At 38.5% G+C, this 25,083-nt stretch overlaps 1 protein-coding gene and 1 long non-coding RNA gene across 15 annotated transcripts in view; one reads left to right on the top strand and one right to left on the bottom strand.

The window, feature by feature from the left end:
* The window catches only part of Ppfia2 (PTPRF interacting protein alpha 2), a 460,521-nt gene extending 443,167 nt beyond the window's left edge, over window positions 1–17,354 (bottom strand). For 6 of the 14 annotated variants that reach the window (XM_029482317.1, XM_029482323.1, XM_029482322.1 and 3 more), the window contains exons 1-2: window positions 17,064–17,151; window positions 12,809–13,059 (exon numbers count right to left, since the gene is read on the bottom strand). In XM_029482317.1, coding sequence (XP_029338177.1) covers window positions 12,809–13,057 — 249 coding nt within the window. In that variant the 5' untranslated portion in view covers window positions 13,058–13,059; window positions 17,064–17,151. Of the gene's footprint in view, window positions 1–12,808; window positions 13,060–17,063 lie in introns of all 14 variants that reach the window. The other 8 variants (XM_021175011.2, XM_029482325.1, XM_021175010.2 and 5 more) reach the window with 3 other exon arrangements.
* On the top strand, window positions 16,686–18,140 carry LOC110303797. The gene is made up of 3 exons (XR_002378960.2): window positions 16,686–16,930; window positions 17,083–17,669; window positions 17,939–18,140. It is a non-coding gene; the product is annotated as an uncharacterized LOC110303797 (long non-coding RNA).
* Window positions 18,141–25,083: the final 6,943 nt, after the last annotated feature.

Below are 25,083 nucleotides of genomic sequence, written 5' to 3'. Positions count from 1 at the left end.
TAAACGCATGAAACTCAAGAAGAANGAAGACCAAAGTGTGGACACTGTGCCACTTCTTAGAATTGGGAACAAAACACCCATGGAAGGAGTTACAGAGACAAAGTTTGGAGCTGTGTCAAAAGGATGGACCATCTAGAGCCTGCCATGTCCAGGGTTCCATCCCATAATCAGCTTCCAAACACTGACACCATTGCATATACTAGCAAGATTTTGCTGAAAGGACCCAGATACACCTGTCACTTTGAGACTATGCCAGGGCCTAGCAAACACAGAAGTGGATGCTCACAGTCAGCTATTGGATGGATCACAGGGCCCCCAGTGGAGGAGCTAGAGAAAGTACCCAAGGAGCTGGGGTGATCTGCAACCCTATAGGTGGAACAACAATATGAACTAACCAGTACACCCGAAGCTTGTGATTCTAGCTGCATATGTATCAGATGATGGCCTAGTCAGCCATCAGTGGAAAGAGAGGCCCATTGGTAGTGCAAACTTTATATGCCTCAGTACAGGGGAATGCCAGGGCCAAGAAGTGGGAGTGGGTGGGTGGGGGAGTGTGTGGGGGAGTGTGTGTGGGACTTTTGGAATAGCATTGGAAATATAAATGAAATAAATACCTAATTAAAAATACATGATCACAAAAAACTAAAATAATTATAATAATAATAAGGCAACATAAGAGTAAACGCCCAAAACTAATATATATATATATGTGTGTGTGTGTGTGTGTGTGTGTATACATATATATATATATATATATGTATACACAAACACACATATCACACACATATGTGTGACACACAATTTAAACATACAAATCATTGCTTTTACTAACTGTCCTAGTCACTGTTATATTGGTGTGAAGAGACACTGTAACCAATGTCACTCTTATTCAGGAAAGCCTTTAATTCATAGCTTGCTTACTGTTTTACAAGATGAGTGTATGATCATCATAGTGGGAAGCAAACAGGCATGATGCTGGAGCAGTAGATGAGAACTTTACCTCCTGATCCACAGGAAGCAGATAGAAACGGACTAGGCCTAGCATGGGCTTTTGAAATCTCAAAGCGCAGTCCTGCTGACACACCTTCTCCAACAAGGCCACACCCACTTCAATAAGGTTACTCCTCATAATTCTTCCTAAACAGGCTGAGAACTGGGAACCAAATATTAAAAGATCTGAGCATATTGGGGCCATTATCATTCAAACAACCTCACTAATAATTAAATAAGCAAGATAAAATGTATGGGAAAATAGATATCTAAAAATGAACATGAACACTGTGGTGATAAAATTGAGCTATTCAGTCATATCAATGATAGAGGAGTGAAACTAATAATTCCAAGATATAAACAAAGAATAAAAGAATTGAAAATTAAAAAGAGTGATTATGTAAATGTTGTTGTAGGTGCTAAAACTTTTGTCTATGTGAACACAGAATTTCAGGTAGTAAAAGTTCAAATAAAATTATATTTTATAAAAATGACATTTAGTACAGTTATTAAAATTTGTCACTTCAGGACTCAGACAATTTCTATCAAAGACCATTAATTTGACTGGCTTCTTTTAACCCAATAAACATTGGCTGCTACTATTTGCCAAGCTTGAAAATAAGTCGGGACCATGTTGATATTTTATCAGTAAAGTCAGATAGCACACAAGATGAAGGATTTCATTATTTTCACACATGTGTAACACTGTACTCTCCATATTCTTCCATTAACCCCTCCTCTCATATTTGTGATCTCCTCCCTTCATCTATTCAGCTTTCATGTCATATGTATTTATTTCAATTCAGATTTCAACATGAGAAAAAAAATATTTTCTCCAAATATCCTCTTTCCTCTCCCTTCATAGAGCCTTTGCTCCATGTGAACTCTCCCAGTACACACACACACACACACACACACACACACACACAAGTCAATTCAGTTTGGTCAAAATTCTAATAAGAAGAGTTTCTTTCTATTAGAAAGACATCAGTTAAAAATCTTCTGCGTGAAAATTTTAATTAATTTATTATTTAAAGAGTTGACCAACAAAAGATGTAGCATAAGTTACCAAACATATAATGAATTGTTGGGAATAAAATAAAGGGGGGCCCTGGGAAAAGTGGGAGGAAAAATATGTCACGTTTGGCCAGAGTTCCTGTGCTCTGGGCATGGGGAAGTGGAAAGGCCCCCGGGTAGAGAAGGGGCAGCCCCTGACCAGGGACCCTGAGGCCACACCATGTAGCCCTGGGGTTATAGGAGAGAGGGATGAGGGAAGGAGTTCCAAACACTGACCAGAGTGTGCAGTGGGTCTAGAAGGAGCAGAGACTCTCTATGGTTAAAGAGCTTTATTATAGAAATGCCTGGAGAAAGAGAGAAGGTAAGAGAGAGAGGGGGAGAGAGAGAGAGGAAAAAGGAGGAGGAGGAGAGGGGAGAGGAGAGGAGAGGAGAGGAGAGGAGAGGAGNAGAGGAGAGGAGAGGAGAGGAGAGGAGAGGAGAGGAGAGGAGAGGAGAGGAGGAGGAGGGAAGGAGGAGGGAAGGGGAGGAGAGAGGAGAGGAAAAGACAAAGAGAAAGGGAAGAGGAGAGAGAAGTGAGTGGTAAAGGAACAAAGGAGTAAGAGTAAGAGAGCAAGAGAGTAAGAGAGTGTGGTGGGGCTGAGCACCCCTTTTTATGGCCTCACTGTTGCTAGGTAACTGGGGAGGAGTTTAGCCTGAAGATCAGAAGCTTGAGCCATTGTCTAAGTGACTACTGACCATGCTTCTCTTGTGGGGGCTGTGGGAGGTGGTACCTTAGGCAGAGGCCAGAGTTCCAGGAGCATGAGGGAACACCTACTGTGTCATAAAGGTGAATTATGACCATTGGGGTTCAGACCTCAGCTCGACTAGAGACCAGCCAGCAATTCCCCACAATGAATGTTATAAACCATCACCAGAACGGATGCAAAACTAGTTTGGAGCCAGATAATAAATGTTTTAATTGAAGCAACCTTCAAAGCAATTGTTTTCCAAAAGGGGAAGATAAGTGATGTGGTGGTTAAATACAGTAGGCTGTTAATTAGTTTTATTTATTTTTGATTTGTAAAACCCATTGCTAAAGAACATAATTTTGCAATGCTCTTTATACTCTATTAGTACAGGAAATATATATGATGTGGCATAATTTGCCTGAGACAAGAAGAAGGTGGTGCCCTAGACTCTGAGAGCACTTCTGATTCATCACAGGAGGGGGATGAGCAGTGAAATCAGCAAAAGCCACTGTCATTTTCAAATAATTTATATATCACTGTGCTATGCAGTAGAATGACATCATGTGGTTACTAAGGGACCCTTTAGAGTGGAACCTGACACAAAAGGAGTCATGGGATACTTAGCAAATCTAAACAACTACTTTTTAGACATTCATGACTAAGTTTACATACTACTAAAAATATGCATCCTTTATAATCACTTAAAATTTGCAAAAGAAAAAAATGTAAATTGATGGGAGCAGGGCACAAAGGTCCTTGCACCCACAGATCTCTAGAGATACCAGGGTTGTTAAGCACACAGGGTTATCTTTCCAATGGGAAGGATATAAAACCTGTCCAGAAATCTACAAATTGAAAGTGATTAATAGCCTGGCAATCTGATGTGCTAGTCCATGTCAACCAAGCTAATAGAACCAAGACAAAGGTTGTAACTTAAAGGACCCTTACAGCCAAGGGTTTCCTCAAGTTCCCATAACCAGGATCAATGGTGACGAATAGCACAAACGACCTCTGTGCTATGTGTATGACCAAGACCCTTCCCTTAGGCCCTTAAGCTAGCATAGGTAGCCTATCACTAGAACCCATCCTCTTGGAAGAAATTACATGTACTCTGAGTTGAGTTTTGATGCAATATGTTTCCTTATGCACCAGTGACTATACTATGCCAGGAAACTTGCTTTCAAATAGTATTGCATTTCAAACATGTTGACAGGAACCATCTGGTATCATACTCCCTGAAGTCTTGATCCAGGTTGACAAAGTCAATATGAAATGCTTTCCCATTCACACAGCTTTGTGGTTTGTTTTCCTGCCTTCCGTGAACACTTGCTATGTCTCCCTCAGTAGACAGGGCTAAAATTTCTTCGTTTATATGTCAGAAATCAGATAGATCAGTTTAATGGCTTTCCAGCAACATGAATTGAGATCACATTTAGTTGTATAGACAGTCATGAGAATTCAGTAAGCCACAGACTCTTTTCTGGTTTGCTTGGGTGAATAAATAAACCTTAATGAAACTTTGGACAGATGTCTTAACTTTCCTGCTGTGATTAGATAAACTATCTGTCCTTTACTCTTTGAATTTTAAAATCCAGTTCAGATTGATGATCTCCTTTTTCTAGTTCTCACAAGAACATAAAATGCAGCTTGTCCTGGAGTCCTACCCAACCTAGGTCTTCTACTTTTATACTCAGTATAGGTTGTTTCAAGATCCTGGGAACATGATGGATGGTCTTGCTCTTCTCTGGCACTTTCCACTCAGGGATCTCTCTTCATCTCACCAAAGTCAGAGAATTTGGGGTAGAGGAAGGGCCACAGCAGGATGATGTTGCTCTCCTTGTCACCCCTAGTCTGCACTTACATAATAGCACTAATATAATCAATGGTCCTCTTCCTTTCTCCAGGAGCTTATCTGTGGCTATATCAAAGAACTGTTAGTACATTCTTCTCCATTTTAAGTAGGCTTTGTCTGTTTCCTTTCTGAGAATCAGTCCTCCAGTTAGTCAATTATGTTTAGACATAGAAGCTGTGCATGTGACAATCTGCTATTTTGGTAGTTGAAGATAACCCTAAGGGGCATCCATTGTGTAGGCTCCATTGGTATTTTAAGTGCTGACTACTTTATATTTGCACTGTAAGACCAGAAGTCTTCCTTTAGCTTGCTGTAGAAGCAAGTGCTTCTTCTGCCTCTACTGTGATTTTATTTTATTTTATTTTATTTTATTTTATTTTATTTTATTTTATTTTATTTTATTAGCTTTAAGCTTTACCTATAGTACCTGCAAAAGCTCATCAAGCTTTCTGAGTACTTTCCTTGAGACTCTTCTCTTTTTCTAGGTAGAATGGTGCTTACTCCTTAGCCTGTGGTGTATAATGAGATGCATAATGCATAGCAAATAAAAAACTCTCTGATACGATAATGTTCCTCTTTGACCATTTCACTAGAGTCTTTGCAGGAATTGGGAAAAAAACAAGCTGCAGTGGAGAAGATGAAGAAATTTAGACAGACGGATAATCTGATAAATAAGGTTAGAAGGCATAGAGGGAGTGGTAGGTTTCTAAAGGAAAATAGGATCCAGGGTTGGGGTTGTTGTTACTATACTGAACAACAAGTTGATGGAGTAGATTTGGATGCTACAAAGACTTTCAGTTGAGAAGAAGATCATTGAATTACTTGATACTATGGATAGGAAACCAAAGGAGAAGATAAAAGGAACGGTTGAAAGTAGAAAGTCTGGAGAACGTTGGTACACAAAGGAAAATATGAATAGAGACAATTAGGAAGAATGTGTAGGAAAAAGAAATGACTCTAGGAAAAAAATGATTTTCAAGTAAGGGAAGGGGAGATTCCAAAGGAAATAACTTACAGTTTTGTTGGACTATTTAGGGGGATGAGAATATAGTTGAAAGGATCAGAAAAGTAAAAGAAATAAATAGAATCTTCAAGTAGATACTATTTTGTTTAGCTGTTCAGGAAAATGACTATATAGAGAAAAGTATAATAATGGCTACAACATAGGCAGTAAGAAGAGATGTAGTCTCTGTGAGAGACACCTGGTAAAGCATTGTTAATGTGTTGGATTAGTATATACCACAAATGAGACTACTCAATCCAAATGTCGTTTTCACACAGTATGAAAAGATCATTTGTGTCACAAGGACCATGTGACTACAGTTACTATAGAAGCAGAGAACTTGAGAAAACTATTAAGAATGTAATTATGGGACTGGAGATATGGCTTGGTGGTTAAGAGCACTGATTGCTCTTCCCAGAGGTCCTGAGTTCAATTACCAGCAACCACACAGCCTTCTGTAATGGGATCTGATGCCCTCTTCTGATGTGTCTGAAGAGTGACAGTTTCTCAGATATATTAAATAAATAAATCTTTTTAAAACAATAAATATAATTATGAATACTTTTTTAAGATTCATTTTTAATAACATGTATATGTGTGTGGAGGAGTCTGTTAAGCATTCATGGGTGCAAGTACCCATAGAAGCCAAAACAAGGCATTGGGTAACCTGGATCTGGTGTTACAAGCAGTTTTGAGCTGCCTAATGGCATATAAACTTGAGTCCTTTACATGTTCACCTTAAGTTCTTATCTGCTGAACTATTTCCCCAGCCCCCAGTTAACACTTCTAATAGTCAAAAAATGTTAACCATAGGATATCTAAATCTTGATTAATATTTATTGAAGTTAACATTTCTAAGTATTCCAAACTGTACTGGTGATAATTATCTCTGAATAAAGCCAATACAGCAATGATGCTAAAACTATATAGTTATATGTAGCATTTATTGAGCATACAATATCTGCGAGTGTGTTTAATTTAATTAATTATTTAATGTATTCCAACCCAAGTGTTTCTCACAGTGATCCAGTTGTAGCATTTTATATCGTTGCAATTCAGCAACTGTCCCAAGAAAGTTATTGAGTTAGTAATTCATGAGACATAAGGATAGCAAGACAATATGTTCCTAGACCAATACTACCTTTACTGCACATCAAGCCTATTGCAAATTTCCCCTAAATATTTTGCACTTGAAAATATTTTTTGCTATTTTGAAAATTTTAAAATATACTTACTGATAAAATAATTTCTCTCCTAGAAAAACAAAACCAAAAAACCCTGGTGACAGCAGATGCTGGTGAGAATGTAGAGAAAGAGGAACACTCCTCCGTTGTTGGTGAGGTTACAAGCTGGTACAAACGCTGTGGCAATCAGTCTGGCCATTCCTCAGAAAATTGGACATATTATTACCTGTGAAGCCAGGTCTACTACTCCTGGGCATATACCCAAAAGATTCTCCAACATATAGCATGGACACATGCTCCACTATGTTCATAGCAGTCTTATTTATAATAGCCAGAAGCTGGAAAGAACACAGATGCCCTTCAACAGAGGAATAGATAAAGAAAATGTGGTACATTTACACAATTGAATACTACTCATGTATCAAAAATGATAAATTTAGGAAAATCTTAGGCAAATTGATGAAACTAGAAAATACCATCCTGAGTGAGGTAGCCCAGTTGCAAAAGAACACACATGGTATGCATTCACTGATAAGTGGATATTAGCCCAAAAGCTCATAATACCCAAGATACAATTCACAGACCACATGAAGCTCAAGAAGTAGGAAGACCTATTTCTGAGTGATTTGGTCCTTCTTAGAAAGGGGAACACCCTCACAGAAGTAGGGAGAGAGGAAGGGGATAGAGGTTTCTGGAAGGGGAGGGACCAGGAAAGGGTCCCTCCTTTATTTACATTTGAAATGTAAATAAAGAAAATATCCAGTTTAAAAGAAAAAAGGAAAAAGAGAACTTTACCTCAATAAACAGTCTTCTCATAAGGATTCCTCACCGGGTTGTACAGGGTTGTGCACCAGTGTGTGTTACGTCACCTTGATAAGCCCACCTGACGGTTTTTAATGTTTTCAAAAGTGCATTTATATACCTCCCCACAGTTCTTTTCTCACAAATGAGAGGCTCATAAAGAATTGAAATAACCTGACCAAAACTATGTAGATATAAAAGAGTCCCAATTCAAATCTCTAACCTCTGGCTAGAGTCTGCAGTCTTGGACACAGCGAGTTACTAGTTATGAACATTATTTTTCTTTAGTGTTCTCACATTTCAACTATCTTTTGGAGTTTGATGCCTTCACAATCCTGTTTCAAATATCATCAATGTTCAACAGTCTATTTCTTTCCTAATTATTTTTTCATAGTGCAACAATGTCCTAGACAATGATTGGCTACACTTGGGATAGACCAAATGGGCTGATTTTCTGTTTGACTGTCAGTGGAACACAATCTCTCTTCTCTGTGCATGTATCTGGTATTTTTTTTCCTACTGAATCTCTGGCCCTGTGCAAAGGCAATACAAAATAAAGAGAGAAGCAGAATTGTTGGATAGAGCACAGGGTCCACAATAAAGGAGCTAGAGAAAGGACCCAAGGAGCTGAAGGGGTCTGCAACCCCATAGGAGGAACAACAATATGAACTAACCAGTACCTCCAGAGCTTCCTGGAACTAAACCACCAATCAAAGAAAACACATGGTGAGACTTGTGTCTCTATCTGCATGTCATGTTGCAAAGGATGGCCTAATCGGCCATCAATGGAAGAGAGGCCCTTGGTCCTGAGAAGGTTCTATGCCCCAGTACAGGGGAATGCCAGGGCCAAGAAGCAAGAGTGGGTGGGTTGGACACTAGGAAAGGGGATAGCATTTTGAAATGTAAATAAGGAAAATATCTAATTTTTTTTAAAGGGAAAAAAAAACAGTTTCTGCTCTGTTCTTCCTCCTGAACCATGACCATTATACGGTATGCTGATGTTCATGAAAACACACAAGATACAAGCCTGTCGAAGGACTTGGCAAGCACAAAGACTGTTTTCCACTGGGCATAATCAAGGTCCACCTGGAACAGTCAACAAGCAGGTGATATACAGCTACCTGAATACTTTGCATCATGAGTTAACCCATCCAAGGACCATCCAATCCAAGTCCAGGTTAGCCAAACTCCACAAACACAGAGCTTTGTACTCTACTGATAATTTTATGGTATTTGTTACCAAGAATTATTCAAGAAGTGGATAACTAATACTTCAGCATTCTGGTAGTCTGGAAAGGTGTGGAAGTTTAAGTCGTGTTTCTGATGTCATGAAGACAGCGGTTCTCAAACATGTGGGTTGTAACCCCTTTTGGCAAACCTCTATCATCAAAATATTTATTTTAGGATTCATAACAGTAGAAAAATTACAGTTATGAAGTAGCAACAAAAATAATTGTATGGCTAGGGGTCACCCCAACATGTGCAACTCTATTACAGGGTCTCAGCACCAGGAAAACTGGGAATCCCTGCCTTAGGAAGTAGAGGATACAGAGGTAAGTTATTGGCCATATGGTAAATGACAACATAAGTAAGACAGGAAACATATTTAGGTTTCAGAAAAGGATTCAAGCAGGAGAAAAAATTCTAATGTAGACTTCACTAGTTTTGATGATTAACTGCTGCATGGAACTGTGAATAAAATAAGCCCTTTCCTCCTGGTGTTGCTTTTGGCCACAGTGCTTCAGAACAGAAATAGTAACCCTAACTAAAACAGCATAAAATAAATGTTTTGTAAAGACAAGGAGTTTATTGCTGACCTAGGTATAGTTTGGGATTGTTTGTGGATACAATATGACCAATTTATAAAAAGGGAGATATTATGAGGCACGACAGAGAAACTTAAAGCAAGGTGCAGAAGGAAAGGGGCAATCTGAGGTTTATTTAAGAGGTAAAGGACTATGTCTCCTTGAGGAAGGGTATCAGAGTTGGAACGCTAAGCATCATCTATGAGGTTGCTTCGGTTTTGTATAGGAAACTAGAGAACTGAATGGAGAGTATAAGGCAAAGGAAGCTTGCCAATGGGAGATGTTTAGTGGATGGTTCTGGCTCTATAGATTAGGAGGATGGATCTGTAGATTAGAAAATCAAGTAAGTGGATATAAAACCAGAACATTATGGTGGAATGTGGAAGGATGTGAAATTATCAGCGATTTTCAAACACTGAGAAATGGAATATACTATGAGGCAGATATTGATATAGTTAATATTGTTGAAATATTGCTACATTTCTCCCAAATGTGTACAGAAGAAAAGGGGAAACCTAAATCAAAACTCTCGTCACCAGTGCCTGGAAGCCTTGTATAGTCAATTTAGAATACCTTTATCATAAGGTTTATGTCTGATTTCAATTCTGCTTACTCCAATAATGTCATTTTTATATCGCTATAGTACTTTTACATTTGGTATGTTCTATTTATTTCTGCCTCAAACCTCATATTTATGACAGCCATTTCCCCCTTCTACTTCCCAGTACAATGTGAATGTCCCCCAAAATACATTTCTTAAAGACATCTACAAATTTTCAAATATACCAATTAAAGAGTGTCTATTGACTACTTGAATGTAATCTATACACCTAACAGTACATACTGAGATATTAAATATTCACATTAGAAAAGTAAGAGTGTCATTCCTATGTTTTAGAACTGTGGAGGCCTGTGTCTTTCAGGCGTTTGTAGCAGTAACATGCTGATCAATATTTTTAAAATGTTAAATAATGCAAAATAGCTGGCTATAGTAATGTAATGGTACATTATCACAATCTATATCCAAAATTCTTCAAAAAATGTATCCTGAATGAGAGTATACAGCAAGGCTAGATCTTAAAATATGAGACCATAGACTCAATTTTTCTATAAAGTATGATTTTGTATAGTGTTCTCTTCAGAGGTGTATATTTATAATTAAGAATGCGCCAAAATACAAATTATATACAAGTAGAAAATCTGATTTAAACAATACAATCAGCGTAGAAATGAAGAGATTGTTTAGCAGTTAACATGTTTGACAGATGAGAAGCAAGCATGCAGACTGTATGTTTTAGTGCTAGGTTACATGAAGCCTGTTTATCATTTAGTGCATAGACAGGAGGAACAAGGGCTGCTTGAGGTTAGCCCCAAGCGAGACTAGCCACATGGGCTAGCTCTGGGTCCAAGTTAGAGAGAATATACTCTGATGAATAAGTTGGAAAGTAGTGGAGGGGGGCTTCCAAAGGAATATTTGGTTTGGATGCTTGCATTCACACACATACACACACACAGACACACACACACACTCACACACACATGAAAAAGAAAAGAATGCAACTAAAAGAGTTGTTAAAAAATTGTACATTAGTATAATAAAAGATAAAATGTAAATTATTAGGCATTATAATCTCAATATTTTATTTATGTACAATTGCTAGGAATGGTTTTCTCACTCTTTTGTCCAGGATATGCAGAAAGTACAATGGGCTTCTTAATAAAACACTATCATGAAATAGAAATAATCACCCTATGTGAAACAGATAAGTAAGTTATGATTTACTGTAGAATACTGTTTTAAAAACATGTGTGTGCAAATGGAGCATTCTTATAAAAGAGTGAGAGAGACTATAGCTTGAGAAATCACCTTATGAAGAACAATTATCAACATTGAAATCTCTAAATTGTAAAAAGTATCATTCTGAGTGAAGATTAGATAGCTGCTCTTGGGAATTAGTCAACATATACAAGATGCTGAAATAAAACCAAGGTTTTCAATATATCGGAGTCCCTTGAAAGTTTATTTTCCATTGAAACCAACTGAACTTGTGTAGATCTAGAGCAGAGGTCATTTGTATAGGGGTCTCGGTAAGATGAAGTGTGCAGGCAAGAGTGATAATTATCTTTAACCAAATACAAAAAGTTAATACCAGCTCTGGAGTTGGCTTTGAGTTTTATTCACTTTATATAGTGAAAGGATACATATTACAAGATAAATGGAGGTAAATTGACTGTTCACAATTTGCTATTCCATTTCTTAATTTAACAAAAAAGTACTTAAAATTTTATTTTATTATAAAAAATTATTTTTTAAATGTCATTTATATTCTACCAAAAATCAGTGTTATCACAAAACCCAATAGGTCACTTATCCTTATTATTAACTCCCAATGCAAATAAATTTGGAATCACTATTTTTTGTATAATATTCAAAACTGGCAAAATGACAGAAAATTAGTTTGAACAAGTTTCCAAAAGTTGCCATTTATTGCTTTCCTTCTTTTATTTATTGATTCATTTTGACTTTCTGAAAGAGTTTTGTTACATAGTCTAGCCTAGCTTTAAACTCTAGATCCTCTTTATTGAAGGGCTGGGATAACAACCACAAGATGCACATGGTTGGCAAGTTCAAAATGTTTCAAAAATAAAAATAAAACTGCTTTAAGTATTATTTTTTTAAAAATGTATGAATATTTATTAAAAATTAATCTAACACTGGATATTTTTGAAGACAGGCGAATTAAACACTAATTATGGAGTGAATTCCCAGACTACTACCATTTCCAAAGACAGACCACACTGATGAAAACTGTAAATAAGATTTTTTTAAAAGTCATGACCATGTTTAATTAACAATTTAAAGAAAAGATTATCCATTCTCCCTACATTATGGTTGATGAAGAAGTGTTTTTCTGTCTTCACCAAAACACAGAGATGAAATTTTCAATAACCAAAAACCCAGATATTCAGTCACTAATTCTTCCAGTCTACACACATGCACACACACACACAAACACACACACACACACTACTCAGATTTTGTACAAGGGAAAGTTGGATACACAGTAATAATGTATTATGAATTTTAATTAAAACCACATTAAGTATTCAGTAGGAAAAGTAGTTATAGAATGAATGAGGGCTGGAGAGATGGCTGAGCAGGTAAGAGCACTGAATGCTCTTTCTAGAGGTCCTGAGTTCAATTCCCAGAAACCACACGGTGGCTCACAACCATCCATAATGGGATCTGACTGTGACAGTGTACTCACATGTATAAAATAAATAAATCTTTAAAATAAACAAAAAACAAACAAACAAACAAACAAACAAAAAACCAAAGTGGAATGAACTTGAAATAAACATTATTAAAGTCTTGATAGCTCCATTTTAAAATTTTACAGGAAACACCTGTAAATACAGATTCCTACCTGAGGTAGGGCTGAATTGAGCTGTCTCTGGAGTGAATCTCTGTCATAGATGACATCCTGGAGTCTCTGCTGGGCAAGTGAGAGGCTTTCCTGGGTCTCTCGAAGTGTGTCCAGTAGACGGTCCCTTTCATCCAGCATATTGACCATCAGTTGCTCAAAATGGGAGTCCGAGTCGGAGCCACTGCTTTGGGAACCCCGCTGGCTCATTGGGGTGTCCTCATTAATCGTGGGCATCACTTCACACATCATTGCTTAAAAAACATACAGGGAGAAAAATTAGTGAACAAATTCGTTTTAGTAATGAATCCCCTTGGCTTCCACCTCACTCAAGTATTTATAGGTTATTAACCTCTTCCCCCTACTCTCTGCCTCCAGTCCAATCCAGAGGGAGGTGTGGACCTCAGGGCACTATCTCTTCACTGTCTGCAACCTACACACTTTCACCTGTCATGCCAATCCAAAGATGTCTCATATACAATACTTAACCTGCCATTTGTTTCTCTAGTTTCTTCTGCATAATTTATCACACGTCATTTGATTGACAGACACATACCATTTCAATAACCTCTCCTCTCCTTCTTCTCTACCCCTGCAAGTTTACAAATGTCTTATAACACAACTGCACCTTATTTGTCAACAAGTACATCCTTGTGCTTCACAGAAGTAAGAGTATATGATTTTTGATTAATGCACTGATAAGTGACCTCATTTAGTCATAAAATTCCCAAATAATGGACAATTTTAGATAATAAAGAGTTATTTTATTACTTCTTCAACAGATTTCCTCACAACGGCTAATTCAAGCCTTTGAGATTGGTCATTTTTTATTTATTTCCATGTTCCATCTTTCACAACTGTGCCCAGATTTGATAGATGATTCAGAATGAATTAGACACAAACTTTAAGAATTAGTCTGAGACACATGAATTTGTCTCGATTATTATACTGCTAATTACACTTAGTATTCCTGTTAGATGCATTGTTTGGTTTCCATCCAAACAACACAAACTAACTCTTTCAAACATTCCACAAACAGATGCAGTAAATTACATTAACGAATACAGACGCTTCACTTCTCAGCTGCTAATCACAAACTCCCAGACGTGGAATTAATGGACTGTTCAGAATACTTTTTACAATCATTTACTGATTTGATTTAAAGTAGATTATGCAGACAGTGTCATGTATGATTGTCAAGAGTGTCACCATTAAAAAACAGAACTTAGGGCACTTCCATTTCCAACCCCCCCCCCCTGCTCTGTGTGTGTGTGTGTGTGTGTGTGTGTGTGTGTAAGTGTCTAATTCTTCTCAATTATAGTTGTGTGATGGCCAGAAGCTATTGGAGAGCCTGATTTGCAGAAGGTCCGATTTGAGGAGAGACTGGTTTGGTCGTGGGTCCCAGAGCTTTCTCGGGACTTTATAACAGAAGGTCAATTCACTTTTCTGTCTACATATATGTCCTTAGGGAAACTTTCTGGTGATATTTTGAAATAAAATGTCAAATTTTAACAGTTCAATATTTAATTACTTTTCATGTGCTTCTTCGTGTAAACTTAGTCGTTAAGGAACAAAACTTAATTATTTCTAAACTCTTGGGTCATGGCCCATTGGAAATTGAGAAAAGCTTCAAGAAAAAGAAAGGAAATCATTTTATGATAAGTATTCTAGGAAAAGGAAAGAAAAGGTTGACCATTTCTCAAAATAGTTCAAAATACTTTGAACAGTGTTCATCACTTAAAACATGGAGCTATCCAAAGACAGGACCTTGACTCATTGAATTAATTTCTACTGTAGCATAAGTTCCAGAGCAAACATGTAGAATGTCTTTACAGACACACTCACACCCCCTTTCACGCAGACAAACATTTGCTACTTAATGTATATTTTACACATTTTATCATTTAGATTTTCATTCATCTACTATCACAAAGGTTAAAAATCCCTATTCCCCTATTTTAACTGCTACACATTTTTTTAACACTAATTGAAAAACACACCAAAACTTTTCAACACATTGGCTTATTTGAAAGGGTTAGTCCCCTTGCTGTGCTGTGCATGACATTCACACATGGAATAACTGTGACACTCTTGAGAGACATGGCTGTGAGCCTGTGTGTTTATTTGTGACACTGAAGGTTAAAGCAAAGTAACAGAACAAACTGGGCCAGGAAATACAGTTATCTACACATTCTTCAATCTGTATTTTAAATCATACCTTTACAAAAGGAAAGCCATTGCTACCAACTTTAAGTCCCAAGGAGAATTTAACTGTTGCCATTACTTCAAGCAAAAATTTCACTCAATTAAAGCAGAGTACTTAGATGCAACCCCTTGCTATTAGCAGGAGACATTGGGCAGTCACAAACTTAAGACTTACGATTAGTGTGAAAGATGGCTGTGGATTTGGTCAGTCAAAAGATACTTTGATGAAAAGTTTAGAAAATCTATCCAATCTACACTGTGATAACACAGGACTATATGACCCCTGAAACATGAAATGGAGCAAGTTGGTTTGCCTTTGAATAACACGTTTCCTACCTTAAAGAATTATAATTTGTTTATAAAATTCCCACTTTTAGCATTCCAGTGGGTTATCCAACAGAGAACACACAGTGACATATATAAAAATACTATAAAAACCCAAACGTGCTCTCTGTTACAAACTGGTCACCATTTATCCTTACAGAAATAATATTCTACATCAAAAGTCTTGCTTCTAGGTCTATAGCTGTAATCGTAGCAGATACTTCTGAACTCACCAAATTCAATTCATAAAACTCAAACCATGCAAAATTACGTAGGACATAAAATGAATGCATGCTACTTTCTTCCAAGCCAACGCAAATGACTAAATTCAGAATCTTCTCCTGTAAAATGGAAAATAAAAAACAAACAAACTATAAACTGTCTACAAAAACCAAATCAACTTTCACGGGCTAGGTTAGTTAATATGTAAGACCTCAGATTCTGATATAATCTTATAAAGTACTTGTATGTACCATAAAACATAGTCTAACAATTCCCAAATGCACAGCTTGGGTGTATTAGGAGTAATTAAAATCCTATGAAGAATATGTTGTAGAACCCTGGCACGGTGTAGATATGGTTATCCAGTATCTTGTGTATTGCACCCAGATATATCACATTTTGCGTTTATAGCCATTTTTGGAACTAAAATTGCAAACATTACACCATCACTGAGAGACGAGTCAGCTCACAGTTTGCTGAGGTAATTTGCCTTTTCATTATCCCTCTTTCATGTCAATGTGAAATATAATTGCATTAACCTCATCTAGATAGAGATGACTTGACATGTAAACTATTGAAGGTTTCAGGACCCAGTTTCAGACAGTGTAAATTTCATTTTTAAGAGAGAGAAAAATAATAACCCTGATTGGTTTAATTATCTCAGTGCTTAAATTTAGCACGAATAATTTTATATCAAGAAAACCAACTCCCACGCTGTCAGGATATAACCTTGACTGTCTTCTAAACCTCTCAGAATCCAAAATAAAAGTTTTGAATGCCCAGTGGAGTCATTCAGCAAGAATTTTGAGATCCAGAGTGATCCTTGGTAATATGTGTTCTTAGGAGCTATACCTATTCAGACAAGGATATTCCCAAAGACTTTTATTTCTGTAAGTCGATAACTTCATTTAATTATATTTCTAGAAATTATACACTACCACAGGCAAAGAAGCCGTCGTTCTCTGTAGTAAGTTTCTTCTGCAAAGGCTTACTTAGTCTTCGGAACCCTCCCAGCTCCGTCTCCGTTAACCCTCAAGGAGTAATTCAGTAAGAGAAAGCCTAGCCATTGTCTGATTACATTACACGAATATTCCTCCTCCTCTTTAACTCTTTGAAATCCCCTGTCCTCGGGAAATATTCCTACCACGTCTAATGGAAGCATTTTCACTTTCTTTACCTCTGTGCCTGTTCGGATGGTCAAACAGCAAGCCTACCCCACACTGCTGGACAGTTACTGTTCAGCCACACCCCCACCACCCCGAAAGAAGTTGACTTCATAATTTCCACACTAAAATTGTTCCTCAGCCCCAGGAGAGAACGAGCTAGGCAGGAGCTAGAAAAATCGGGGATGGAGAAGATGGGTGGAAAGCAAAGGTAACTAATACCCACAAGGAGGACTTTGCCTCTCCTCTTCCCTGGGGGCGGGGTGGGGCTGGGGAGGTGGTCAAGGGGGGAAAAAAACCCGAAGCGGAAGAGAAACCATGCAACTCGAATACAGTTTCTGTACCTAATGTCTCTTATTTCAGGTCCTGTTTCTTCAATTGTCAATGACAACCGCAGTCTCGGCTGGAGGAGAGGTGAGGCTCACACCCAGCAGTCCTGGACCATTTCCTTAGCAACGGGAGGAGAAAGACAGCTTAGACACTCGCGAGCCCCAGCGTTCTCTTGGAACGTGCCCTGGCTTCCTAACGTGGCAGCAGTTCGGCATCTTCCCGTGGCTCCGTCAGCAGCCAAAAGGAGAAAGGTCCATCGGAAAAATGGCATATTACAAATTTTGCTTTGGGAAGCAGGGCTCGGTTCAGACCATTGTCAAAGGGAAGAGAGGGGGAGGCGGTTCTTAAAGCAGCCGCGGCCCCTTTGCCGCCCAAGCAGCGGCAGCCGCCGCTTTTGCGTGCACCAGGAGCCCGGGGGCGGAGAGATGGTAATCCGGGACTGGATCTGACTTTCAGAAACTTAACGTAGCATAACTTCTCCCCTTGGCATCCCGGGCCACCCAGAGAGGGTGAAGAAGTGCCCCTCCAAACAGGAACTTTGGGGTGAAGTGTGGGAAGTACCTATCTGGAAAGGATATTCTCCACCCAATACCCCACCCGGAGCCCCTGTGAAGTTTATGGTAAATGTTGGGAGTTTGATGGTTAAAAGGAAGTGAGTCCCCTGGGGATGCTAGAAGCAGGACAGGTCTTCTCTGGGTGCCCAGCCTACTTCTGTTCTAGGGTGTATCCTTTCACTTAAAGGAGGTGCTTATTTTCTGGGAAGGTAAGCAGAAATACAAACACACACACACACACACACACACACACACACCACCCACCTCCGAAGACACCCCCGCCCCATCATCGCGCGCTGCCTCCGCCCGCTGCAACAATTTTTTTTTCCTTCCAGTCCCTCTGCAATTCATCTGCTTGCATCAGTTGGCCGACAGAACCAACCTGCTGGGAACTGAGTGAGGATGCTACAAGCATCTTCTCACTTGCCTAGTGCAAGCCTAGGATACTCCTCCTGTGTCTCCTCCCCTCCTCCTCCTTGGCAATCTCCACCTCCTCTTCCTCTGGAACAAGGGCTTCCCCTGGAAGCTGCCGCAGTGGTTTCCACCGGCCCTTAAATAAATTCTGAAGTAATCACGTCTTTTCTCTCCTCCTCACGCACACGCGCTCGTGGATACACTCCACTCTTCTCCCCCAAAAGCTTCTCCGGGGCTGCTGAGGATCACGCTGATCTCAATGCTCCTGATGATGGCGAGGACCAAGGATGATCTAAAGTATAATGGGTTCTGCTTTGCCCTGCCTGAGCTTTTCCCACACAATCATCTTTACAGGAAAGCTTGTGTTGGCATGTGCTTTGGAGAACTGGGAACCTTCTTGCTCTGTGGCCTTCTGTGTTTGCTGTGGCTCTCTGCCACAGAGGCAAGGTAGTCAAGCTCCCAGGAACCTGAATCAGTCTAGGGTGTGGCTGGGTCTGTCACTTAGCATTACCTCTTCAGGTCGCCTCCATTCATTGCCTTAGTGCTGAGGATCTCATGTTAAGTGTTCCCTGTCTGCATGACTGAATTTCAGCATTCAATAGTCTGGCAGCCCCAAGAACATGTTCTAGTCCCTAGAAACTTTCCCCTCCCCCATTCCTCCTCCTCCCCCTCAAGCATCTCTGTCTCTCTCTCTCTGACTCTCTCCCTCCCTCTGTCTCTTTCCTCCCTCTTTTCCCTCTCCCCTGACCGTGTGTGTATATGTGTGTGTGTGTGTGTCCATTCATATAGATCAGGAATAAGGAGACATCAGTAAATAAAAACCAATACTTTAAGGAAATGTTTGAGAGAGGAAGATACTGATGCACTAAAGGAACAAAAAGCACCAAGTAGACATTGAATAGAAGTTACAGCAAGGGTCCAGAGTAAGCAGTATTAGAAGCCCAAAGGAGCAGAATCCAGATTTTACTAGAAATGATGTGCACATCCTGACTCACTGAAGTATGATCACTAGATGAAGTTCTTTTGGGGGAAGAACTTGACTAGTTGATGATTCTACAGTAAAATTCAAGACGAGCCATATGGTTTATATCCCTTTCTCTCCTGGACTGTTACTCAAGTTTCACATCACGATGTAAGAATTGAGTGTAAAAATATTAAACATTAGTAGATGAATATTATTATTATTATATGCTACATAAAGTACTATTTCTCAAACATGCTCACTTGAGCATCCTAGTTCTTTGTAGATGCTGGAACTCTAAGCCTTGGGTGGATCATGAGAGGCTACACTCTTAACAATGTCTATACAATACACTGCATTGGTGTGAACAAAAAGTCCCCCCCCCTCAAAGAAGCTGTGTCTGTTGAGACTAATGGGCTGATTGGAATGTTCCAGGTCCAGAGGCTAATTATTTTGTCTCACGCTAACATTAGCCACTAGGAACAGTCATTCCCTATCAAAATGGAGAAAGGTTCGTACAAGAAGTTTGCAAAATCACTAGATTATCCCATTAGCAAGAACACAAGAAACACCATTGTGAATGTTCCTATAAGCTTATTGACCATCAAATGCAGCATACAAAAAAATATCCAAGGCAGCTTCTTATAATGAACATTGCTTGGTCTCAACCCCCATAAGCCATGCATCCTTCAGGTCAAAGGTACTGTCTGTCTCAACCTTATAACTCCTGAGAAGTTCCAAAATGATACTAGTCCAGCTAGCTCAACATCCCACATTGATAAATGCTGCCTAAATATTCACAGAAATGTAAAAAAATAAAGGAGCTACTAAATATCCATTCATGAAGTGAAAAGTCTTTTTGTACTTTTTATTATATATGAACAGTTTTAATGTTAAGACCATCACTGGCTTCCACTGATTTTAATAGACGGTAAATTAAACAGTATGGTGAACTAAAACTATCTCCATATAGTTGTCTACATTTCTCAAGAGTGGTATTAGCCACCTTTTTATTAGTAGTATTAGTGCATAAGATGAAAATATGAATTTAGTTCATAGATACATATAGGATCATGGTCATAGATATATAATGCTTCTTTTGTACATTTTATTACAAATATTACTTTCTATATTTATTGTTTAAAAGGAGTATAGAACAAAACTACTTTTATGTATGCTATAGTGGCTGATTCTTCCAATTATACGTGTCCTGAGTATCAAATGAAATAATAGTATTAGCCAGAATCTCTAAAGAACAGACCTGATATAATGAAAATACATAAATGGATTATAGATTGTGGTCTGGCCGGTTTTACAATGACTGTCTCTCAATGGGAAGGCTAAGAACCCTGTAGTCTTTGAGTGCACCAGGCTGTATGCGATGCCAAAGATATAAGTTCTGGTACCAGGAAAGGAATTCCTCAACCACAGGATAGATGAAACTGTCCATGAAAGAGAGAGCAAGCAGGGAAAGTATCAACAGCTTTGTGTTTCCTACTCCTTTTATGTGGGTTGCTATCAGAAGGTATGGCTCTTGTTTAATGTGTCTCCTCGAATGACCCAATCAAGAATATCCCTCAGAGGTAGATTCAGCAGCTTGGGTTATAGTTAATTCCAAATATGGTAAAGTTGAATATCAAGATGTCAACTTGTCAACTTGACACACAAAATTCCACCTCTTTATGTCATACATAATTTCCAAATGAAAACAATAGCCAGCATAATTCTACCTAGCATGACACATCTGTCCCACTTAGAAACCTCAAATGAGTTATATATTTTATCACAGGTGGCAATCGGCAATGTCCACTGTGGAATGATTGGCCTTTTAGTGCATTATATCTGCCATGTGTACATATGTGTACATATATGTACATATATACACATATATATGTATATATATGTATGTATATATGTGTGTATATATATAATTATATAATATATGAAAATGTGATGGAAACACATTATTCCAATGTGCACTTCTGCATATGGTCTTGTCCCCTCTACTAGTGGCTATAAATACCTTCTTCTGTTACACGTTCTATTTTTCTTCCACCCTCCTCAGTAGTTCTTGAGAACTGAAAGGAATGACTCTTACCTTCATTCATGAAGAATTCAGATCTGTTGTGTCTTACCTGGATTGGATTTTTTTTTTTTTTTAGTTTCCTGTTGACTTTAAACATAACACATAGCACCAAGAAATGCCCTAAAGGATCTTGTGCAGCTCCTGCATAATCTTCCTTATCTCCATTGCAAAAAAGTAATACAATATCCCCATGTAGCATGCATACAATAGAGTTTTCCATGTTGTCCAGCTGTGTAAAGCCTATCCTCATAGAACTTCCTTGACTCCCCTGGGATTAATGTCTCTATCTACCAAAGGAATGATGCTGGCAAGAAGTGTCCTCTCCTACCTTTAGCAATGCAATTTAGCCTTTTAGAGACACTATACTGAAGTTATCGTTCACCATGAGACCTTCAGTCTCCTGAGAAAATCCCATGATCGTGATGAGAAATATTCTGTAAGTTTTTCAGAGTTTCTCTGTCTTCACTTTGAACTTTGAGATATTGAAACAGAAGGTCCATGAAATGCCCATAAAGCACTATGGTGTATCATGACTTTGAGCCCCTTTATTCTGTTAAATCTTAAATTCCACTACAGTTCCTCTGCACAAGCTGTAGAATCTCAATACTGGGTAGTTTGGATCAATAAATCCTCCTAACACTGTTATCCCTTTCTTAGCCTCTTGGGCTTAAGAACATCAGAGGCATAACCAGGGAAAGTAACCAGGGGAAGGAAGTCCATTGAACTTTTTATTCAATGGAATGTTTGCTTTGTCTCCTGTCAGGACGACTCCCCTGTCAGGAACCCAAACTTCTTGGTCAGCAAAACTTAAGGCCACAGGAACAGGAAGCAAAGTTTTTCATAGTGCATCACTAGAGATGTTGTGATAGTGAGTGGGAACACTGCCAATTAGTGATACAAAAACAATTCATGATGTGTGCTAAAAATGTTTTATGTTAATGCTAATCAAGATGGATTCGAATGTATAATACAGTTTCATAAGATAATGTGCCAAAGAAATAAGTAATTAAGGATAAGCTATGAAAATACAAAGATTTATTAAATAACACAAATTAATTTTTCACATATAAGGATGGTTTCAATACAAATACAAGGCAAGTAGTAACTGAATAGAACAAGTGTATATCTCAGTATCTTCTAATTTCAACTATATAGGGAGCCATTTTGGCATTTTGGCAGTGTGTGTGTGTGTGTGTGTGTGTGTGTGTCTTACCACATATGGCTTACCAGTTAGGATTAGATAACTTATCAGGGGCTCATCCCAGAAGAAGACTAATTCCTCTCAGCAGCTATTAATTGTAGTGGCAGGTGGTATTAAAAAATGAGCCAACTCACATGATATGTACTCACTAATAAGTGGATATTAGCCCAGAAATTTAGAATACCCAAGATATAAGATACAATTTGTGAAACACATGAAGCTCGGGAAGAATGAAGACCAAGGTGTGGATACTTTGTCCCTTCTTGGAACTGGGAGCAAGGCACCCATGGAAGGAGCTACAGAGACAGAGTTTGGAGCTGAGACGAAAGTATGGACCATCTAGAGACTGCCATACACGGGGATCCATCCCATAATCACCCTCCAAACGCTGACACCATTGCATACACTAGCAAGATTTTGCTGAAAGGACCCTGATATAGCTGTCGCTTGTGAGACTATGCCGGGACCTAGCAAACACAGAGGTGGATGCTCACAGTCAGCTTTTGGATGGATCACAGGACCCCCAATGGAGGGGCTGGAGGAAGTACCCAGGGAGCTGGGGGGATCTGCAACCCTATAGGTGGAACAACAATATGAACTAACCAGTAATCCCCCAGAGCTTGTGTCTCTAGCTGCATATGTATCAGAAGATGGCCTAGTCTGCCATCAGTGGAAAGAGGCCCATTGGTTGTGCAAACTTTATATGCCTCAGTACAGGGGAATGCCAGGGCCAAGAGGTGGGAGTGGGTGGGTGGGGGAATGGGTGTGGAAGTGTGTGGGGGACTTTTGGGATAGCATTAGAAATGTAAATGAAATAAATACCTAATAATAAAAAAACAAAACAAAAGAAAAGAAAACCAAAACAAAACAAAAAACATGCAAGCATACATTTAAGTTCTTAAAGAAAGGAAATAGAATATCCATATAATCTGTATTGGTTGGATATGAGATATAATAAATTTCTATCTATGTGGAGTTATTTAAAAAAGATTACTAGCAGTTAATGACTATAAAAGTTGATTAAATTTAAATAAATCTTAAAAAAATATGAGCCAAGCAAGCCATGTAAGCAATATTCCTCCATGGCCTCGGCTTCAGTTCCTGCCACTCAAATTTTAGTATGGCTTTATGTGTAAATAATATATTTCATTCTTTTTAAAAATAATTTTATCTTTGTAACATGACTATTATCTTAACATAATTTGTGTTTTGCCCCATCTGCTCCTCCCATGACTCCCTGGCCTCTTCCTTTGTTCTTATTATGACATATACATGTTCATATATACAAGTATATGTATATATAAATACAACCTGTTGGTTCTATTTCCTATTGCTGTGTGTATGTGTTTAGGACTTACTACTTAGGATCAGATAACATATCAGGGGCCCATCCTGGAGAAGAGCAATCCTTCCTCTCAACGTCCATTAATTGCCTGTACTTCTTCATTCAGGTGAAATGCCTTTCGGCATTAAGATGCCAGATAATGCCACTGTACAGATCAATGACTATATTGTTACAATTTCATGGGTATAGCTCCCTGTCATATACAGAATACATTATCTCCTAGCTGTAAATGTTGCTTTTATTTCCTCAGATGAAGAGCTGTATCAAGCTTTACAAATGCATGGCTTGGGCTGAGACTAGAGCATTTCTTTCTCTATACTAATTATCCCTAGGCCTAGGGATGGAGTCTAGATTCTATACAATCTAAACATCCTTGAAGGCTTCAGCTTCCAGCCTCTATTTGCTAGATTTAGAATGGTTCAGCCTCTGAGACTTACTGCTGAATAAATGTAATCTTTCTAGCTCTTTCTCAACTCTGGCTTGCTGTTCAACTCAGGTATTCTGGCCCAAACTCCTCTCCGAGCTGACTGATTCAAATTGGCTTCCCTCAGCTTCTCACTGAATTGCTGTGCTAGGAAGGACTGCCTCTGAACTCCATCAACTGATTGACCTGAACTCCTCTGAACAGAAATGACCTCCTGCTCCCTCACTGCTCTTAAGTAGCCTCTTTCCAGTCTGGTCTCATGAGACCTGGGTGTATCCTACCTCTGACTCATTGTCAAATCTTTCTCTGATACATCATTTGCCTGCCTCTCATTTAGACATCATTGTTTGGGATTAAAGGTGTGTACTAAATGTCTGCCTGGATTCCTAAAGGAATGTGGCTTGTCTGTATTTTAGGCAGATCTTATCTTTGATATGATCCCTTGTCAGAGCCATGTGACTGGATTAAAATTCCTCTCTTCAAAGCAGACTTTGTGGTCTTCTGTATCTCATGATTTTTCTCCTCCTCTTCCATGATGCTCCCTGAGCATTCTGTTTAGGAGTTAGATTTTGGGTGTACCAACTGAAGAAGGGGTATCAGAAAGTCAGATGTCTATACTTTTACTCGTTATAGTTCTCAGTGATGATATCCATCTCCTCCAAAAATAAAGTTATTTGATGAGAGGTGAAAGCCACAGACAAACAACTGGCAAATAAGATTTAAAAAATATTACTAGTACTGTACATCAAAAGAAATGGTCAACCAATTGAAAAGGAAGCTAACAGCGTGGGATTCACCCTCCACCAGCTAAACAACTCATTGAGGATCAATATTCAGATTATACTAATGACTTAAAATCGGAGTAAAAGCATAAACAAAATAAAGACTTAATTTTTTTAAAAAGGACTGAAGATTTTCATGTGTTTAGCAAATTGTATCTTATATCTTGGGTATTCTAAGTTTCTGGGCTAATATCCACTTATCAGTGAGTACATATTGTGTGAGTTCTTTTGTGATTGAGTTACCTCACTTAGGATGATGTCCTCCAG

This window comes from Mus caroli, chromosome 10 (assembly GCF_900094665.2).
Source record: "Mus caroli chromosome 10, CAROLI_EIJ_v1.1, whole genome shotgun sequence".
NCBI lineage: Eukaryota > Metazoa > Chordata > Mammalia > Rodentia > Muridae > Mus > Mus caroli.
This window is presented reverse-complemented; position numbering and strand designations above follow the sequence as displayed.